Raw genomic sequence first — 20530 nt, 5'->3', positions numbered from 1 at the left:
AGTAGACTCGGGGAAACCCCCAGGTGTGGAAAATGGAATGGATGATATCTGGGCGTATCGACCATTCGTGAGTAAGAAAACGCCTGCTCAAGCTGTCCGCCAGAACGTTCTGGACACCCGGCCGGTACGAGGCCTGAAGGTCGATGGAGTGGGCTAAGCAGAAGTCCCACAGGAGGAGGACTTCTTGGCAAAGCGGCGATGACCGGGCTCCGCCTTGCTTGTTCAGGTAGAACACTGCCGTGCTGTTCTCCGTTAGGACTGCAATGGAGTGGCCCTGCAAATGGGAAGAAAGGCTTGGGAGATGCGGCGGATCGCCCTGAGCTCTCTGATGTTGATGTGCAGCGACAGCTCGCGCTCGTGCCATAAGCCCTGCATTGTCAGACTGCCGAGGTGGGCTCCCCATACCAGGGCAGATGCGTCTGTAACCAGGGTTAGGGTGGGTTGTGGGGGATGGAACGGGACCCCGGCACCCACCATCTGAGGGTCCAGCCACCACAGCAGGGAGTCGAGTGTGCACGTCGGGACCGTGAGGACCATTTCTAGGCTGCAACAGGCCCAGGCCTACGAGAATTGGATAGAATATCCCGTTTGCACCGTGCGAAGAACCCAACGGTCCGAGGTAATATGGGACCAGGCATGGTAGAAACGGGATAGACGGTTTAGAAAGGGATGACTGACCTGGGTGAGAACGGGTAGTCCGTCCTCTGGCGCACCTTCAAAATGGGTGCTTAGGGCCCGGGGGTGGCTTACACTGTCCTTGACTTTGTCCAGAGGGGGGGGCGAGACTGTCTACTTCAAGAGTATCTACCTCTGCGACAAGAAGAGTCCTGCCTCGGTCTAGGAGGGAAAGGACGTTGCTGGGTGGTCTGGGGTCTAAAGGGCTTCCTTTGGTTAGCCGGGGTATGCATACCCGAGGACTTAACGGTGTTTCTCGTGTCCTTTAAGGTATGCAGGCGGGAGTCAGTTTGATCTGCAAACAAGCCCTGGCCATCTAAAGGGAGGTCCTGGATGGTATGCTGGACCTTGGGCGGGAGGCCAGAGGACTGAAGCCAGGCATTCCGCCGCTCAGCGATTCCCGACGCCAGAGTGCGTGCAGCCACGTCTGCAGCATTGAGGGAACCCTGGAGGGAGGTCCGAGCAACCAATTTACCCTCCTCAGCAATGGCCCCCAGTTCTGCACGAGCCTCTGCTAGGAGAAGATCTTGGAATTTGAGGACTGCAGACTAAGAGTTAAAATTGTACCTGCTGAGGATCGCCAGCTGGTTAGCGATCCGTAACGAGAGACCCCCAGTAGAATAAACCTTTCCCCCAAAAAGGTCCAGCCATTTCGCGTCCTTTGATTTGGGAGAAGGCCCCTGCTGTCCCTGTCTCTCCCTGGCATTTACTGCATCCACCACCAGCAAACATGGGGCAGGGTGGGTAAAAAGGTATTCATAACCCCTGGTGGGGACAAAGTACTTCCGTTCCACTCTCTTAGCTGTGGGGGGAATGGAGGCCGGGGTTTGCCAGAGAGTCTTGGCATTGTTTTGAATGTTTTTATTCATGGGAAAGGCCACCCTGGAGGGCCCTTCTGGGCCTAGAATCTCCACCATGGGGTCCTCGTCCTCCACAACCTCCTCAGTTTGGAGGTTCATATTAAGAGCCACATACCTCAATAGTTCTTGGAGGACCCTAAAGTCCATTGGGGGTGGCCCAGACATGGACGTGCCAGTCACGGCCTCATCAGGGGAGGACGAGGACGACTCCACTGGGAGGGCTGGTTCAGATGTAGTATCCTGGTCGGCCATTGGTGGTTCCTCTTGGGGATGTGGGGTAGCCCCTATCGCAGGCGCTGTCTCCGCAGGTTGGTCCGGGTCAGGAGGAGGACGGCTGAGAGTTGCCTCGGGAGGCCCGGCGCTCGACTGAGATGGTGGCCGGGCAGCTGTGGGAGCGACCTGGGCTTGGTGGTATGCCCAGGGTGTCCAAAATTGCCACTGGGGTTGCCAGTGGATCACTGGTGGATCTTGGCTGAGGGTCCCTGGGCCAGAATGAGGGATGTCTGAGACCCCTGAAGCTCTCTCCGACCTGCCAGAGGGGGATCGGGACTGCGACAGCCAAGGAGGGGCGGTGCAGGGGTGGATCAAAGAAGGCACCGAGTCTCTTGGGAGGCACAGGTCACGCAGGGATCGGCGCCGTGAGGCTGATCGCGACCAGTGCCGTGATGGCGAGTGGTGCCACTATGTTGAGCAGTGCTGCGACGGTGAGCGGTGCCACAATGGGGAGCGATGTCGCGATGGAGAACTGTGCCGAGAAATCTGATCGGAAGTGGACTGCAGACCGGTGCCATGGCGATCGGGGACCCGCACCGCCTCGGTCCGAGTGGTGCCACAAGGTCGCTGATCGTGACCTGGACCTGGAGCGGGACCATGTTCGCGCAGTCGAAAGCGACCTGGAGCGGGAACGGCTCCGAGGTTCGGGACCGCGGGACCAGCGCCGCGAGTCTGACCGGTGCCGCGAGTCAGACCAGTACTTGAGGCGGTGCCAGGACTCCGAGCGGGAAGGAGATGCTGGCCTGAGGGCTGACAGTCCAAACATTGCCTGTTTGCCCTTGGATGGCACCGGGACTCGTGCTGGGGCCGGTGCTGGGACCGGAGGCACTAGAGCCGTCATCTCAATGAGACCTCTCATTGCCTCGAAGGTGTCCGGCGTGGACGGTAAAGTGATCTCTTCTACTTGCACCGTCCTGTGTGCAGGGCTGGCCTGAAGAGATCTAGGCATGGCGGCCTGCTTAAAGGCCTGGTTAGGGTCTTGCTCCGTCCGGACCATAGTAACTGTCTCGACCCTAACAGGGGGTCTTCCCATGGCTTGCTTCTTGGCAGCAACCGGGGAATGGGAGCGGTGCCGAGGTGGATGTTTTTGGGGCCCGGGAGATCGCCGGTCCCGAGATGAGCGCGGGATCTTCTGCGGTGCCGAAGACAGTACCGCTGGAGGAGTGCTCTGCACCGAGGCACTCAGGCCCGTGTCTTGAGAGGGCCGCAGGGCCGACTCCAGGAGGAGTTGCCTAAGACGAATCTCCCTCTCTTTACGCATCCGAGGTTTGAACGCTTTACAAATTCTGCACTTGTCCACTTGATGGCCCTCCTCCAGACACCTGAAACAGGAATCATGGGGGTCACCCGTAGGCATGGGCCTGCTGCAAGACTTGCAAGGCTTGAAGCCCTGAAACATCATGGCATGCCCCAGGGCCCCGCAGGGCAGTCCTTGACGAGACTGCCCTCAACAGCTAAACTACACTTAACACTATAGAAAAACAATTAACACGTAGCACTAACTACTAACAATTAACCAACAATCAAGATAAGAGAATGCTAGGGATAAGTGGAGCACTTGATAAGACAACAACCGTCACAGGCGGTAAGAAGGAACTGAAGGGGGGTCGGGCCGGCAGGGGCTTATATACATGGCCATTTCGGCGCCACTCCAGGGGGCTCCCCAGCTGGCCCGACGGGTAGCTGCTAGGGTAAAAGTTACCGACATCCGTGCACGCGGCGCGCGCAACCTGCTAACTGGAATTGATATGAGCAATCACTCGAAGAAGAACTACTCATCCAGTGGCCAGTATATTTGCCTTCTACCAGACTCCTGTACCCCACTGCTCTGGGCCTGTCACACTAGATACAGGCTATTTTGTGGCTCTGGTATTGGACTAAGATTCAGGAAGTCTGGACTTGATTTCTGGCTCCCAGGCTCCCCATGTGAACTTAGGCAAATCACTTAGGCTTTGTCTAGACTCGGAAAATGAGTGTCTTAGCTAACATCACTTAAACCCCACTGTAGATACTGTTTAAAACTGCATTAACTGGACAGGTTCAATCCTAGGTTTGCCACTACAGTCCCCAGTGATCAGCTAACTTGGTTCTAAAGTGCATAAGAACATATGAACGGCCATACTGGGTCAGACCAAAGGTCCATCTAGCCCAGTATCCTGTATTCCAACAGTAGCCAATGCCAGGTGCCCCAGAGGGAATGAACAGAACAGGTAATTATCAAGTGATCCATCCCCTGTTGACCATTCCCAGCTTCTGCCAAACAGAGATTAGGGACACACCATCCCTGCCCATCCTGGCTAACAGCCACTGCTGGATCTGTGCACTAGGTCCTCGGTGGCTACCCAAGTGGGTTAGCTAACATGGCATTAACAACAGCTTTTTTCCTAGTCTAGACAAGACTTTAATTGTTCTGTGCCTGTTCCCTGTCTGTAACATGGGGGTAGTGCTCCTTGCCTATCCTGAAGGGGCAGTGAGCTCCTAGATTAGTTAATGACTGAAGGGCTGATCCCTGACTGATGGGGCCACACACAGACCGGCCTACCTAGAAGTCCTATTGAAAAGCATTTGCCACTCATGTCCAACAAACAACGGGCCTGCTGCTTGTGATGTCAGAACTGGGTCTTGGCTCAGGCAACGGCTTTAGGCGTTATTTGTTCCAATCCATTTCCAAGTCAGGAGTCTCCTGTGAACTGTGGTTTTGGAAAACAAGCATGTACCTGGTGGAACAAGCCAAAGGTGCAGCACGCAGCATGCTTGGCAGGAGCCATGGCTGTGCTGGAGAGAGACAGGAAACGGTTCTCTCTGCTCCTGGATAGTCAGAGCCAAGTGGGAAGCATTCCAAAGTAAAGGATGACAGGCTGCCATCTGGAACGGCACGTCTCAGCTTGCAGATAGGGTGAAGCAACACAATCCTCCCATAACTAGACACAGCTGTGGGTGCGGCACTCGCTGCCTGGGGCGTGGCTGCCATCTCTGACAGCGTCCTAACGGTGCTTCTGGTTCCTGCTCTTGCACTCGCTGTCCTGGGAGGAAGCACCACTCTAGTGATGGTTTGACAACCCCTGCTTCCAGAGGGGCTGGCTGATTTCCAGAGTGGTGAGGGGAGACACGAAGCCTATCAGTGCTAGGGCACTGGTTCATGTGTGCTCCAGCTGCTCATTACAGTCTGTATGTCCCACAGCCTGGCAGTCATAGAATCAGAGAATATCAGGGTTGGAAGGGACCTCAGGAGGTCATCTAGTCCAACCCCCTGCTCAAGGCAGGACCAATCCGCAGGCAGATTTTTGCCCCAGATCCCTAAATGGCCCCTTCAAGGATAGAACTCACAACCCTGGGTTTAGCAGGCCAATGCTCAAACCACTGAGCTATCCTCCCCAAGGAGGACCTTTTTGATACCAGCACTAATCTCAGTTTCAGGGGTTGTGCCTCCTTCTGGCTCTGGGACCCACTGGCTCAAAAAAAAATAAAATCCAAGTGGGCAGAGACCAAGCCAGGAACCATCAGCCAGCTGGGTGAAAGCTGAGAGAGACTGAAAACGGGGGTGAGCACAGGGCCAGGTGTGCAGCCTTAATTACAGCAGCAACAACAAATCAGCTGTAGATAGCTACGGGTATGTAAGCTCTTGGTCAAGTCTGACAGTGTCTCATCTGGTGAAATCCTGGCCCCGCTGAAGGTAATAGGAGTTTTTCCATTACTCATCAGTTTTAAGACTCAAAAGGACCATTTTGATTTGACACTGACCTCCTGCATAGCACAAGGCCAGAGGATTTCACGCAACAATTCCTGCATCAAGCCCATAACTTCTGGTTGAGCTACAGCACATCTTTTAGACAGAGAATCCCATCTTGTCTCACCCCCTACGGCTAACAGGTCCAGCTCAGTTGTGTCTAGATCCCCCATGGCAGGATGAAATATTGTTCTTCCATTTGGCCACACAGAAAGCCTTGTTCTAACGATTTCCCCCAATACAGTCACAATGTGACCCCTGGATTTTCCCTATCTGAAGAACCCTCCCATTCGCAGGCTCACCCTCTCCTTCTATACTAGTCACCGACTGCACGGACTAAAAGCGGAGCCCTGCTGAAAGCTGTAAAGCTACCGGGGATGGAATAAAATCCCCTTTATCATCGTGCTGTCAGGCATAATCTGATTTGCTGGTCAGCAGAAAAAGTTTATTTATCTGTTTCGTTTCTCTAGACCAGTGGCACCCAACCTTTCCAGACTACTGTACCCCTTTTAGGAGTCTGATTGGTCTTGTGTACCCCAAGTTTCACCTCATTTAAAAACGACTTGCTTACAAAATCAGACATAAAAATACAAGTGTCACAACACACTGTGACTGAAAAATCATGTTATCATTTTTACTCTATGATTATAAAATAAATCAATTGGAATATAAATATTGTACTTGCATTTCAGTGTATAGTATATCGAGCAGTATAAACAAGTCATTGTCTATATGAAATTTTAGTTTGTACTGACTTCGCTAGTACTTTTTATGTAGCCTGTTGTAAAACTAGGCAAATATCTAGATGAGTTGATGTACCCCCTGGAAGATCTTTGCTACCCCCAGGGGGATGTGTACCCCGGGTTGAGAACCACTGCTCTAGATGTCCAAGTCAATACACAACAGCACTCTTGCCATTCGTCTTTCTCCTTAACATGAGTTATTTGTGGATCAGTTACAAACATACACTGAGATGCTTTTAGGATTTCATCAGACTGATGTATAGGTATTTAGTACAAATAACTTAAAAGATACATTACAGAATGTCAGCATATTTTCTTGGTAATTATGCTTGGCATAAAAGTCATCCCTTCAAGACAATAACAGACCCAGCAAGTCTAGTCACTTCCTCCTGGCAGGACTAATCTGCTTCTCAGTCAGTATAACTGAAATGTATGTTACAGTCTGAAATCTCACCCTAAAAGAGAAGTCCCATAGAAAATACTGCACAAAACAAACTCCTACTGGCCTAGGGAGGTTGGGCTAGATAAGATATAGAAAAGCCCCATCAGGTTATTTCTGTGTTCCTCTCTTAAATAGACTGCACCCCAAGCCAGCAATCATGTGGGTGAAAAAGCCCTTGCTAATATCTTGTTTGAATCTCCTCTTTAGAAGTTTAGCTTTATCTCCCTGGGTTTTACTCTCCATCCCACGCAATAAACAGGTTCTTACTAAGATCTCTGGGTAATCTCAGCTTCATTTTTTAATGTTAACTTCTCAAAGCTTTTTCTTATGCGTGTGTTTAGATGGAGATAATACTTAAGCTAATTAAAGTCTGGACAGCAGTGTGTGATGGTCGAGAAAAGGACCTAATCGTAGTGGTAGATCGAAATTCTTGTTACACTGTGCAGCAGCCATAAAAGTGGCCAATAGGGTGCTGGTTTGTATCAAGAGGAGTGCATTACAGAGGGCCAAAGATGTGTTATCACAGGGGTTTTCAATCATTCCCATGGGACTGGCCTCAGACAGATAGGTCAAACCACAGTTTAGTGGGGAGACTGTCTCAAGGCCATCCCTCCTCTCCTCCCATTCACAATTACACAAACCACCTCCTCTCCCATTCATAATCCCATGGCATCCCTGGGTCAGCTATGAAGGTCATATTAAGAAATCATTTAAGGCCATATTTTCAAAGTGCTCCGCACCCATCATCCATGCCCCATGACTCATTCTTGACAGTCAACCTGTCTGCTCCCAACGGGCTGTTACAGTAGAATTAACATAACTATTGCCTACACAGACATGTTAAACATTATCTCGCTCCTCTTATTCTCTGCCACAAGTGTAAAACAATCATAAAACCCTTCCTGAAAGAAGCATTTCAGAGCAGGCAGTCAACTTCAATTGAATTCAGTCACAAGAAGGCTCATAAAAGACATTGCATACTTTCTCCAGGCATAATTGCTTCCACACTGCAGTCCACCATGATACCAAGTTTGACATATATATTCAGGAATGTAACTAACTTTTAAAACCAATATTCAAACACTGAAATGCCAGGGGAGAAATACCAGCTTTTAAAGTCTATTTGTAATCTGGAATAAAAATACTACAGACTCTGCCTTTATTACAAAAGCGCACAGCTCTGCTGAGAATGACTTCTTATCCTTTGGAGCCAGTATATATTGGAGAAAATCTTCAAAAGTGCCTAAATCCCATTTTCAAAAGTCACTTAGGAGCCTTTGTCTTTCTGAACATCAATGGGACTTAGGTGCTTCTGAACATTTAACCACGCCCCTTAAGCAACTATATGATCTTGATTCTCCTTTTTGCGCTGGGTAATTAATTTTCAAATACTCAGTGAATGGGGACCAAATTTGGTCACAATCTGCAGCACGCCCACTTGCTGGATAGCAAGTCTTTCCCCTTAGAAGAACTCCCGGTATACACCGCATCCATTGTTTCACTGTTGATGGTTGTAAAGTAAGGCTGCAATTTGGAAGCAAATGGACTAGCTGCATAAAACATTTTTCATATCATATTGAGATAGGACAACTACACTAGCAAATACCCATGGGGCTGGGGGCGGGGGGGCGGGCGGGAGAAGATGGGCCAGCGTTACACAAGAGACAAATTTCACAACTATTATTCCAGCATGTGGACAAGCTCATCATTTGGTTTGTATCTTTAGCAGACTTATGGTCTTTGGGGACTGTTATAAAAGGAGAGGTTACTCACCTTGTGCAGTAGCTGGGGCTCTTCGAGATGTGTGTCCCCCTATTGGTGCTCCACTTCAGGAACACATGCACTTCCACCTACCTTTGATCGGAGATTTTTGGTAGCAGTGCCTCTTCAGCCATACACCCTACACATCCTCATGGCCCATACCAAGAATATAGAAGGCTACGTGGGCAAACCACCCTCAGTTCCTTCTCAACCGCCTGGAAACAGAAATGGAGCACTGTGCAGGCTCGCTTTACTTCTATTTTGCCATAGTTTAGGTGGATAGTTTAGTTGGGGGTTTGTTGCTCTTTCCCCACTTGAATTTTTTCCTGGACTTTTCATGTCTGTTTTACATTTATTAAATCAGTTTTTAATGCAGGCAAACCCATTTTTCGGTTTCTCACTTTAAGCTAGTTTATTGAGCCATGGGCCGTTTCCATGCCTGCTTTATTGTAACTCTTCTTGTTGAGGCCTGACCAATAAAGAGGCTGTTCATTATGAGAGCTTTTTTTTTTTTAAATCCATTGGTTGAAATGCCTTCTCAAAGCTTTGATTCACATAGTCCTTACACTGATAGTATAAAATATTGTGTATTTGTATAATAGCTTATTTGTGAAGTGAAAGCCAGTTTTACACAGTTCATTTTGGTTTGGAATAAATTCATGATTGGTAAGATTGAACTAGTGCCCATTTTCTGCAGATTAGTGGTGCTAAATTGTCTAGGAGCTGCACCCAAGACATAGGAAGAGCTGGTTTTGAAACATTTTCCAACTGCAGTGCTTTTTTCCAGACCGTGACAACCTGAAAGCGTGTTTATATATTTACTAGGTGGGATATCTTATAAAATATGTGTATCCATTGAAGAGTAGACAAGATCATTTGCCAGTATTTTTAACTGCAACCAAATGGTAAAGATCTTAGAAACCAGGTTTTCATTATACACTCATGCTTTCAAAAATCTTCATGTAAGCTCAGAAATCAAAATGGTCAGAATCACAAAGTTTAGTATCCACTCGTGAAATTATTTTGCCTTTAATAAAGTGGTTTTGCTACATAATTCCCTATGCCTGATGTTAAAGAAGATCAGGTAGCAATAAGAGCTTAGGTTCCCAGACTGCAATGCTGACACCTTGCACTGCACCCACTCATAACTGCCCTTGATTTTCTTTCTGCAGACTGGAGGCCCGCTCTCCAGCATGGCTGTCTCGGCAAACATGGATATCAGATCAGTAAACCGTTACAAACTATTGACCTTTTGGTAACCAATGCTGGAAAGGGCAAAGTCCAAAACAAGGATTTCCCCTCTCCCTCGATGTGCCTATGCCCCTTTTCACCCCAGGAGCGCTCTCATTCCAGTCTACTCCTCAAGTGTCAGGGAATTTTCTTGTCCTCCAACATTCCAAACAGCAGCTTCTCAAATGCTCTCTCTTCTCAGTAGAAGCCATATTCTTTCCCACTCCCCTGCTGGCTAAGCAGAACTCAGGGGTGCTAATTGATGGCTGGCAGTGGCATGTAGTGACCAAATTTCAAGCCTGTAGCTCAAAAGGGCACATGATGATTCATTAATCTAGTAAGATTAAAGGCCTTTTGATGACCCCTGTTCAAAAGGTCGTCTGTCTTTGGCATTCTGTGCAGAGTGACAAATACCGTAGAGGGTCCCAAATTTCAACATTCTAGCTCAATGGGACATCAACTGGGCCAATCAGTCACCTCGTCACAAAAAGCTGTATTTGATTGGTGAGATCAGTTTTGATATTACATGTCTCTTTAGAGCATTGTTGTGACGTTTCACTCCATAGTCTTTATGAAAATATGCTTATGATATGAATGTGACATAACAGATATACTTTATGCAAGATGGCTCATGTGAGAGCTCATTGGAAAGGTTATGCTGGACTGAATGCGATTATCCAATTTGTATACCTGTATCATTTCTGTATCTGAAGTTAGGAATATTGACTAGGTATCTGTATTTCAACTATGCTACTTTGGGTGACGCCCCCTGCTAACACTTCAGGTACAAAAGTGGAAAAGCCAGACGGGGCGGATGGCCCATCAGCGAGGACAATGGACTGGGAAAAGCTTGGCCCTCCTGTGAACGCTCCATACTGCCCCGACTCATGAACGCTGTGATCCTACCGAGTCAGGTGGTCTTGTCACCTGATTCTAAAACATACCTAGAACTTCTTGTAACTTTCCACTGTAAGGGAAGTGTGTGTGTGTGTCAAGTTTGGGAAACAATGGATTCCTGCCTTATATAAATCCTATTTAAGTGCGGGGAGGAAGGCAACAGGACTCCTCCTCTCCATGGCTTGTCTGCCCAAGAAGAAAGACTGCAAAAGGGAAGGCAAGGGGGAAGTCCAGACTGACACAGGGGACGTCTGAAAAGGAATATAACTGGAACTCTGAACCACAGAAACTTTGCAATCTGCCTCCAACAATATCTAGGGGGAGAAATACTATTTGTAAGCAATTTCTTTTGTGAAACTAGCTTAGTTTGCATGTTTGATTTCACTTGCTTAGTAATCTGCTTTGTTCTGTTTGTTACCCCTTTTACCACTTAAAATCTGCCTTTCATAATTAATAAAATTTATATTATTGAACTGGGTTCAATAATGTGTAATTTCTAACCGGGGGGAGGGGCAAGAAGTGTGCACACCTCTCTCCACATTGAGGGAGGGAGCGAATTTCATAATATATCTTTGGATCTGCATTCCGAAGAAGTGGGCTGTAGTCCACGAAAGCTTATGCTCTAATAAATTTGTTAGTCTCTAAGGTGCCACAAGGACTCCTGTTCTTTTTGCGGATACAGACTAACACGGCTGTTACTCTGAAACTCCAAGGGAGGTGTATATCTGAGTGCTAGAGCAAGTCCCTGAAGCTGAGTCTTCCCAGAGGTGATCTGCAGCTGGGTGTGGCCCTGCCTGTGTGTGGGTTAGAGGAGGTTTTAAGAGCCTGGCTCAGCAAGACAGGTGAAATGGGGCCAGGCTGGCACAACAGGTAGACTCCGTGGTATCTCAGCACATCAGGTGGCTTCCCAAGGGGTCCAACCCGTCAGAGTGGCATAGTCGGGCAGGATAGTGTGCACTGCTTATTGCCCTGAAACACTGCTGGTGATTTTAAGTGAGTTTAAAGTGTGGTGACTAGAGAACCGACAAAGTGGTTACTGGTTTCTTATTTTCTGTTTGCTTATTTCAGGCAAGAGAAGTAGGGACAGAAAAGTATGAAAATGAGTGAAAGTGAAGCTACCAAGAAGTTGGAGCTCTACAGGTTGCAGGTAGAGGAAAATGAAAAAAATATACCAGAGACAGCTGGAATGGAAGCAGATGGAAATTGATGAGCAGAAAGCAGCTCATGAGAGAGCCATGGAACTGAGACAGCTAGAGGCGGACAAAGAAATGGAAGCCCAGAAGCAAGCCCTGGAATTGAAAGACAAAGAAACTGAGGCTCGGAAGCAAGCCATGGAACTGAGAGACAAAGAAATGAAGCATGAACTGGCTGAAATGGAGTGGAGGAGACAGAATCCCACCTCTCCAAAAATCCACAAGTGAGAGCGGTTGTGTCCACCATATAATGAATCTGGTGACATTGCTGAATATTTCATCATCTTTGAGAGACTATGTATGCTCCGTGCAGGGCCGGCTCTAACTTTTTTGCCGCCCCATGCAGAAAAGAAGAGCATCGCCCCGCCGTACCCCCCCCACGAGCGCCGCCATACTCCCCCCGCGAGGGCTGCGGAGCCAAACCCCCCCAGCGCTGCGGAGCCAAAATCCCCGCCCCCCAGCACCACGCGCCCGAAGCCCCGCCCCGAGCATCGTGCAAGCCCCCGCTCCCCCAGTGCCACATCACCTGAAGCCCCGCCCCCTCCAAGCACCGCGCCGCCTGAAGCCCCTGTCCCCCCTCCGAGCACTGGGCCGTGCCAGCCCCTGCCACCCTCGGAGCGCTGCGCCACGCCGCACCAAGCCCCCGCTCCCCTCCGAGCGCCGTGCCGTGCCAACCCCCACCCCCCCATCCAAGCACCGTGCCAAGCCCCCGCCCCCCTCTGAGTGGCACACCAAGCCCCCGCCCCCCTCCAAGCGCCATGCCGCGTCAATCCCCACCCCCCATCCGAGCACTGTGCCAGCCCCCGCCCCGTCCGAGAGCTGTGCCGCCCGAAGCCCCACCCCCCCGAGCACCGCACCGTGGAAACAAAAAAACCCTCCAGCGCTGCCCCACGAACCAAATAAATAAATAAATAAAAACCCGAGCGCCGCCCCGCCCCAAGGTGCTGCCCCAAGCATGTGCTTGGTGGGCTGGTGCCTGGAGCCAGCCCTGGCTCCATGCCATTCCTGATGATCAAAAGATGACCACTTTGGTGCAAAATTGACTGGGAGAGCTCTGGACATACTCAATAAGATGCCCATGGGTGATGCTTACAATTATGGTAAATTTAAGGATTTGGTTTTCAAACAGTTTCGGATTACACCTGAAATTTATTGAGTAAAATTTATAAACCTTAAGAGAGGGGCTGGATTAAGTAATGTGGTTTATGTGAACCAAATATGAGATTTACTGGATAAGTGGGTGAGGGGAAAAGGTATTTCAAGGTTGGAAGGAATGTGTGATTTGATTGCTCAGGAACAGTTCCTGAATATGTCTAGTGATGATGTACAACAGTGTTTATGGGATAAGAAGGTGGAAACAGTCAATGAACTTGCAGTTTTTGCAGATAAATTTGAGCAATCCCAAGCACCTAGTAGGAATAAATCACAGGCAGAGGGGTTTAAGTTTGGTGAGAAGCAAAGTCCCCGTTTTACCCCTGTGCAGAAGGAGAGTGGATGGGAGGCTGGACACTCACCTCCCCAAGTTCACTCCTCCAGTCCTTGTCCCAAATCTTCTGTAAAACCAGAACAGCCCAGAAGGTGCTATCATTGTAATTCCACTGAGCACCTGAGGAATAAATGCCCTGTGCTGAGTGGGAACAGGCAGCAGGAAATGCTGCTACCCAGAGCACAGAGACATCTTAGGAAATTGCCACTTATCACACAGGATTTGTAAAGGTTGCCACTGCACAGCCAGGCAGTAAGCACACGAAGGCTGTCAGAGTAAATGGCAAGGAACTCCCTGCATGGAGAGATACTGGTGCAGAAATCTCTGTGGTCAGGAGGAAGACATACTGCCAGGACAGATGGCAGAGCTGCTGTTAATAGGGGGTCACAAAATCCTTGTGCCTTTGGCTAAAATGCACATAGAAGCTGGGGATTTGCAAACTGAGTTAACTGTGGCTGCAGTCTGTCATAACCCAACACAAATTCTTTCAGGTAACGACTGTTTCAATGTGGCTAGGGCTATACAGGGGTCTGTCAGCAGCGAGGAACCCCAGTGGGAAGGAGCAAAGCTACAGAAACTGCTGAGTAAATAAGTCTCTTTAATTCCTCTACTGCCCTGCAAATCAAATGGCCACAAGGGGTGGGGATGGGTAGAACCAGCTCCAGCCCAGTGGCTGTTCCCTCAGGGGAGGGGAATGTTTTGCCTGACGGTAAGGAGACTGTCCAGGTGGCTGGCTGCCAGGAAGTTGTAGTTAAGCAAGAGACAGATCCTGCTCTAGGATGCATAGGGAAATGTGTCCTGGAAGAAGCCTTAGAGGGGGAAGATGGTATCTGAGAAACTGCTGCAGGGGGTGAGGATTCCATGGGCTCTGTACCAGGAGGCCAGCCCAATTCAAAGACGGAGGAGGGTACATGGCTTGCCAGTGAAGGGTCGGTCATGGCTGGTAGCTGTGAGCCCACAGCTGGAGAGGGGACAGATTGCCCTCCAGGGAGCTCAGGGGTGTGTGTCCTGGCGGGGGGGGGGGGGGGGGGCAGAGAAAGAGGCTAAGAGGGAACAGGGGGGGAGTATAGGAATGTCTCCCCACTCATTGCAGGGAAGGGTTTGCCCAGGAGAAATTTGCTGTATCTGCATCTGTAATCCCAGGCACCTCACCTGTGGCTCAGGTTTTAAGGGGGAACTGTGTATCTGTTCTCTCTGAGGGGAGCAGCCATACAGCTGACCTCTTGGCAACAGTGAGAGAGGTGACAGAGGGTTCCCCAATCCAGGCCCCACTTTTGCAAAATGTTTTTTTTTGCAGTACTTGTGAAAACTAACTATCTCTTTAAGGCGGCGGGGAAGGGGGAGGTTTCTTCCAAGCATTTTGGTGTCTGTGAACATGCTAATGATCCACCAGATGAAGGGGCAGAGACAGCCACTTCCCGGGCAGGTAAACCCCTCCCCACAGCTAAGCATCAGACAGTGACTGATGGGGGTGAACAACACAAAGGAATCTCAGGAGAGCAGGTTCTTCGGGTTCTTCCCCTGGGCTTAGCCCTGGGGAGGAAATGCAACTCCACAGGGAGTGGGCCAGTAACATACAAGGTCTCCTTACACCCTTTCCTTGCCAAAACCCCCAAAACATACCCAAAGTAAGAACCTTCACTGAGGTGATGAGAAATATAATAAATGCTGAACAAACTGATCTGTTTAGACAGAAGGCATGGTATGATAATCAGACTTGGAAGCGTCTCTCGGTCATGAATGTCTTGGTAACTTTATGTCTCTTACTACACACACACTGTGGGTTAAGAAAGAATTTGATACTGGTGGTAAATACTTTAAAAAATGTGTAAGATGCATGATTTTTGGAAAAATCTTTGGTACAGACTAGGAGTAGTAACAAGAAAGTCCTATGAGAATACTGCTTCTCAGCTAGTACCTGTAGACAGGTTTAGAGGTTGGCACAGCGGATCTAGACTGCAGTGTGGAAGGGGAAACTGAGGCACGCTGTCTCATAGCATTGGTGGCTAAATGCCAAGACACCTACACTTTAAAAGATATTGACATCTGTACTATGTACACAATGCTACACACCAAGATATTTTCTGGTAACGTGGGAACAGAAACCCAGAACTTTGCAAAAACATCTATAAGGGACATTACAGCAAGTCCTTGAAGCTGAGTCTTCCCAGACCTGATCTGCAGCTGGGTGTGGTCCTGCCTGTGTGTGGGTTAGAGGAGGTTTTAAGAACCTGGCTCAGCAAGACAGGTGAAAGGGGGCCCAGGCTGGCACAACAGGTAGACTCCGTGGTATCTCAGCACATCAGGTGGCTTCCCAAGGGGTCCAACCTGTCACAGTTGTCATGATGAAGAGACAGATGACTGTACATTTAGGGCAAATCACAGCATGGGGATGTTTTGCAGGCGCTCTCAGTTGAGGCATAAGTCCGATTTCCTCCCTTCAGCTATACACAGTGCTCCCTTAGGTGTTGTCTGCTTATCTTTAAAGTTCCACATTATTGCAAAGAGCCTAGTAGGATGGTGTAGCAGGGTGGACGCCTGCTCCTGCCTGGAAATGCCTGAGATAGCCCAGGGAGCAGGCAGTGTGAAGGCTGAGCTGATTAGGGGAAGTGGCTGCAGCTGGGGCCAGGCCCCAAACAGCCTCAGCAGGCCCTATAAAGGCTGGGAGCCAGGAGCTCAGGCCAGAGTCTCTCTCTGCCTTCAGAGAGAGAGAAGGGTCTGGCTGCAGGGAGCAGAGACAGGGTACCTGAGTGGAGCAGGGCTGGGGAGCTCCAGCCTGGAAAGCCCCAGGCTGCGGCCTAGGAGAAGGCCAAGGGGTACTGGGGGTTGTAGAGGGCAACCCAGGGCTAGGCCAAGGCAGCAGGTCCAAACCCAACCTTGCCGATGATGAGTGGCTTATACTGCAGTCTGCGCCAGGGAGCAGGGGCTAGTTGGTGACTGGCAGTGGCCTAGTACTGAGGCAAGGTGGGGATAGTGGGTGGGGGTTCCCCAGGGAGGGGAGACCAAGATCTATGGGGTACTGCCAGGGGGCAGAACCCAGAGCAAGGGGCACCGGGTTCCTGGGAAGGACATGGGGGGCCAGTGTGAGGGACAAGGTGAATCGCCGGCCTGTAGAGGGCGCTCCAGATGCTGGACGAGCTGATTCCCCGAAGCAACCAGTAGGGGGTGCCGCAGGGGTGAGTCCGTACCCTTACAGATGGTCTTTAGGGGCTTCTTTCTGAAATCTTTATCACTAATTTCATGCGAAAAGCCAAAAAACAAGCAATGTGTCTCCTGTCCAAATATCGGTAGCAACCAGAAAGATTTACATGTTTTGACAGCTTCACTAAATCTCTCCTGCTGTAACTGAGATTACCCTCCCATCCTGACGGCAGCCATACTCCACTCACTGTAGGGGAACCAGCAATAACGTGAAGTGATGCCACCTCTGTCTGTCGAATGCAGAACTCGAGTCTGAATGAGGCAGGCCATCTGGTAATGGGAAGTAGAGACTGCAAATCACATGATCCCATGAGCTGCACTATGCAGTAGCCTGATACAAACTTCAAATCTGCATTTGCTAGGTCTTTCAAACGCGTTTTACAGAAGCCAATCTTAAAATCAGAATGTATGTTCTCTATGAATAATTGTTTTCGTAATTTTCTGTAAGCAACACGTATGTCCAAGGGCTTCCCAGCTCCTGTACTTCTTAAATTTTAGATACCCCTTTTTTTATTTGTTCCATTTGCCTTTAAGTTCTCCACTAGGGGAGGTGGCTTTTTAGTTCTATAGGACGCACTTCCTCTGATGCGGTTCCCTTTGATGTCAACGATATGTGGCAACAGAGGAGGTTTACGTATCATCAGTGTTGTCCCTTCAGGAGTATAGGCTCGCAGCTGTAGTTTGTCTTCCAAGTGAGCAGTTACTGCAACCCAACCTGTGCAGATACCAGAACAGAATCCAGTTAGTTACAACCTCTTTCAAACAAAATGAAAATCAACTGTATCAAATTTTGAAAATGGAAAGGGACACCAATTTAAATAAGACAAAGGGTCAGATTTTCCACACGGATTCAGCACCCAACAGATCCCATTTAGATGAAGAACGGAAGCTGCTGAGTGCCAAGCACTTTTGAAAATCTACCACCAAAGCAGAAAACAATTGTTCATAATCACATACAAGGCAGCAGGCTTTTTGGTTGACTCTGTGTCACCTTTCCTAGTCACAAGACCTTTGCAAGTCACATGATTACATCTAAGAACAAGAGTGCACAGCATGAGCTGATACCCTGCATGTGGAGGAGGAAACACAGAATTACCAGCAGAGGACAGCTTTATGTCAGCCACTGCCTCGAGGGTGCCAATTCCTTCCAGCGTAATTTCCTGAGGAATAAGCGGTGGGAATTCCTTCATTCGCTCTTCACCCCCCATGGGAACCTAACAATAAAATACAGGAGAACGGAGTTAAAAGCTGACGAGAAAGACAACTTTAAACTTCTCAAGTTACAGAATAAGTTACAAAGTGAAATGCAGCAACTTAACTGATTCTATTCTAACCGACTCAAACACTGGACACATTTAATGAGTAACTGCTCTCACATAACTTTTCTATTAAAAATGGCATTTGTACAGTTAAGGGACAGTTTGTCCAGAAACAAATATCAAGGTGATAAAGATTTCATTTAGATATCAAACCAGGGTGCCTTAGAGATGCCAAGAAGTAGATATTACAGTATCAGAGATTGTCCTATTTGGGTAAGTGTCAGGATTCAGTTCCAGGCTAGTTCAATGAAATAGCAAAAGTTACTAATACTACAATCTCTGAAACATTTATTTTTGTAAATGGCACAATAATTCATAAAGCGAATTCAGCATGAGCAGTGAGTTGTACTGTTGCTTTGCAAGTGAAGAGCAATACCAGAAGAGACAGCTTTAAACTGCTTCAGATAGTGGAAAATGTACCATGTAGCTAGGGGATCCTTAATATTTACTACAGAGAGTGTTTCAGTTTTAGTGGTATTGCCAAGGAAACAAGTTAAAACACATCAAGATACGCACATATATATACACAGAGGCCCTGCTTATAGGAAGACAAAAAGATGCATTTTAAAAACATGATAGCTAACACATTTAAAATCCTAGTGTTGAAAGGGCAAGTATTAACATGTTAGCTGGTTGAGGCAAACCAGGGGGGAGCGGAGAGGAGAGGGGGGCAACACAGATTTTTAACTTCATCAGCTAATATATGTTAAAGTATGCACAGATTGTCTACGCTAGACTTCTGAATGTTTTACCTAGTACATTAACCAATGTGCTAACTCCACATCTTTCTAGATAAAGCCTAAATCATGAGAATATTGCTTTTTTTTTAAAACAAATATTTCCACACCATGCATCGAATAAATTCTAGTCAAAATCATTTCAAATTATACTATCAAACTGCATGCTTAAAATATAAGATATAGAAAATAAAATGTAAATATATTAAAAGACATACAGGTCTTGCTACAGAAGTGCTATGGAACTAAGTGTCAATCTCCCCCCTATCTAATTTCAGAAGTCCCAAATGATGGGATCTACACCACTTCCAGGTATTTCTATTTCTTAATTCCACCTTGTTGCTCCTATTTGTAGTTCTTGACCTCTCTGCCTTTTATATTTCTCTCCCTTTGTGTTTTGCCAATTTATATCTTTCCATAGCAGACATTCAGTTTTTGTTGCTTGTCTCTGAACTCCTGCCTGAGTAGCTCCAATTTGTCAATGTCTTCCTGGCATCAGTGGACCTAGCTGAGAACACAGTATTCCAGATGTTGCCTCATCAGCGCTGCAGAAAGAGGGGCTTTCTCCCTTAGCCAGAATATGATGCCTTGGCAAGCATAAGCCTAAACCCCACCAGCCATTTTTTAATTTTAATTTTAATGAAGACTGCTCAGTAGGAGTTTGTGTGCTTCTGAAAAAAAAAAAAAAAAAGTTATATCCCTACTTACAAGGCTGTCTAATGTACTAATATGGTCCCTTGTACACAAGCAGAGCAGGGAATTCAATCCAGGTCTTCCAAAGCCCCAGGCTAAAGTCCTAACCTCTGCCCATGCCATGTTCCTCTGTCCATGCACAGAGGGAGCTCCCTCTTGCTGAGTTAGTTTAATTTTAAACAGGAAAAATGTGTGTTGTGACTGGCAATAGCTGTTTCCCACAGTCAGGGGAGGAATGATGCATATCTCTGTTATTTGGTTTTCCCAGAAAGGGGAAGAATCACTGACAAGACAATGCATAAAGAGTTCTAGCGAGGACCTAACAAAGTCTCTGTTGTGTCATGCATGGGGAAACCAGTAAGGGATGCCTGTTGAGCTACGAGAGAGATCACATGACCTTACTCCTTACACATACCAGAACACCATAGAGAAGGTCTCCTCTTACCTTCAGTAATGTTTTTCCAGCATGCTTCTGATAGATGCTATCTGCTTTCTCCAGGGTAGTAACATGGACTGGCAGCAGGTTAGAAGCCACAACAGAAAACCAGGAGGATTTTGCTCCCTAAAATTAATGAGGGGTGATTGTTAAACTGAAATGCTGTAAAGATATTTACAAGTTACTGTCCAGCCTTCCCCCACCTTCTGTTTAAAAGTAGTTCTGTTACATGATTCTCTCTCATCTAGATAGCCAGGGTCTTAGTCTTCGGAATGCATCTGTACTGTTTCTATGATAAATAATGGAGCTGAGCTTTCAATACAAACATACAACAGTGTGCCACCTCAAAGTTTCTAGTCCTAAAGCAAGCCCAGAACCTTCCTGATTCTAGAGCTTCCGCATCACAGCGCAATACTTAGGTGCTACTATAATACAAATACAGTGCACTCACATTTATCCCTATGGCATGGATAACTGTGTGTTCAGATAAATGGAAATGCTATTAACTAACAAGTGGCTTCATGGGGGACACACTGTGGATTTTCAGAGAAAAGGAATTTGGATAATTGGAATGGCATTTAAACAAACAAACAAAACCAGAACAATCTGTTCTACACTCAGGTCATCCAAATAAAATGATAGTCAAATGTTACAGAATGTGTATCTTTACCAAGGGTGGGCAAACTACGGCCCGCAAGCTCCCGTTGGGGAGCGGGGTCAGGGGCTGCACCACGTGGCGCCCGTAAACCGCAGCATGGCCCTGCTCCGGGGTGCAGGCTTTGGAACCACACCACATGGCTCCCGGACGCAGCCGCATGGCTCCGCTCTGAGAGTCAGGGGCCGCTACATGCATAGGA

The 20530-nt window shown here is 48.1% G+C and overlaps 1 protein-coding gene across 1 annotated transcript in view; it reads right to left on the bottom strand.

Moving 5' to 3' along the window:
- Positions 1-14924: 14924 nt before the first annotated feature.
- Positions 14925-20530, bottom strand: part of NOA1 (nitric oxide associated 1) — a 35208-nt gene continuing 29602 nt past the window's right edge. The window contains exons 6-8 of the mRNA XM_054030787.1: positions 19683-19799; positions 17585-17702; positions 14925-17203 (exon numbers count right to left, since the gene is read on the bottom strand). Of these exons, the coding sequence (XP_053886762.1) occupies positions 16983-17203; positions 17585-17702; positions 19683-19799 (456 nt within the window). The 3' untranslated portion in view covers positions 14925-16982. The remainder of the gene's footprint in view (positions 17204-17584; positions 17703-19682; positions 19800-20530) is intronic.

The sequence above is a fragment of the Malaclemys terrapin genome, chromosome 5 (assembly GCF_027887155.1).
Source record: "Malaclemys terrapin pileata isolate rMalTer1 chromosome 5, rMalTer1.hap1, whole genome shotgun sequence".
Taxonomy (NCBI): domain Eukaryota; kingdom Metazoa; phylum Chordata; order Testudines; family Emydidae; genus Malaclemys; species Malaclemys terrapin.
Note: the sequence above shows the minus strand (reverse complement) of the source record. Positions and strands in the feature narration are given on the sequence as shown.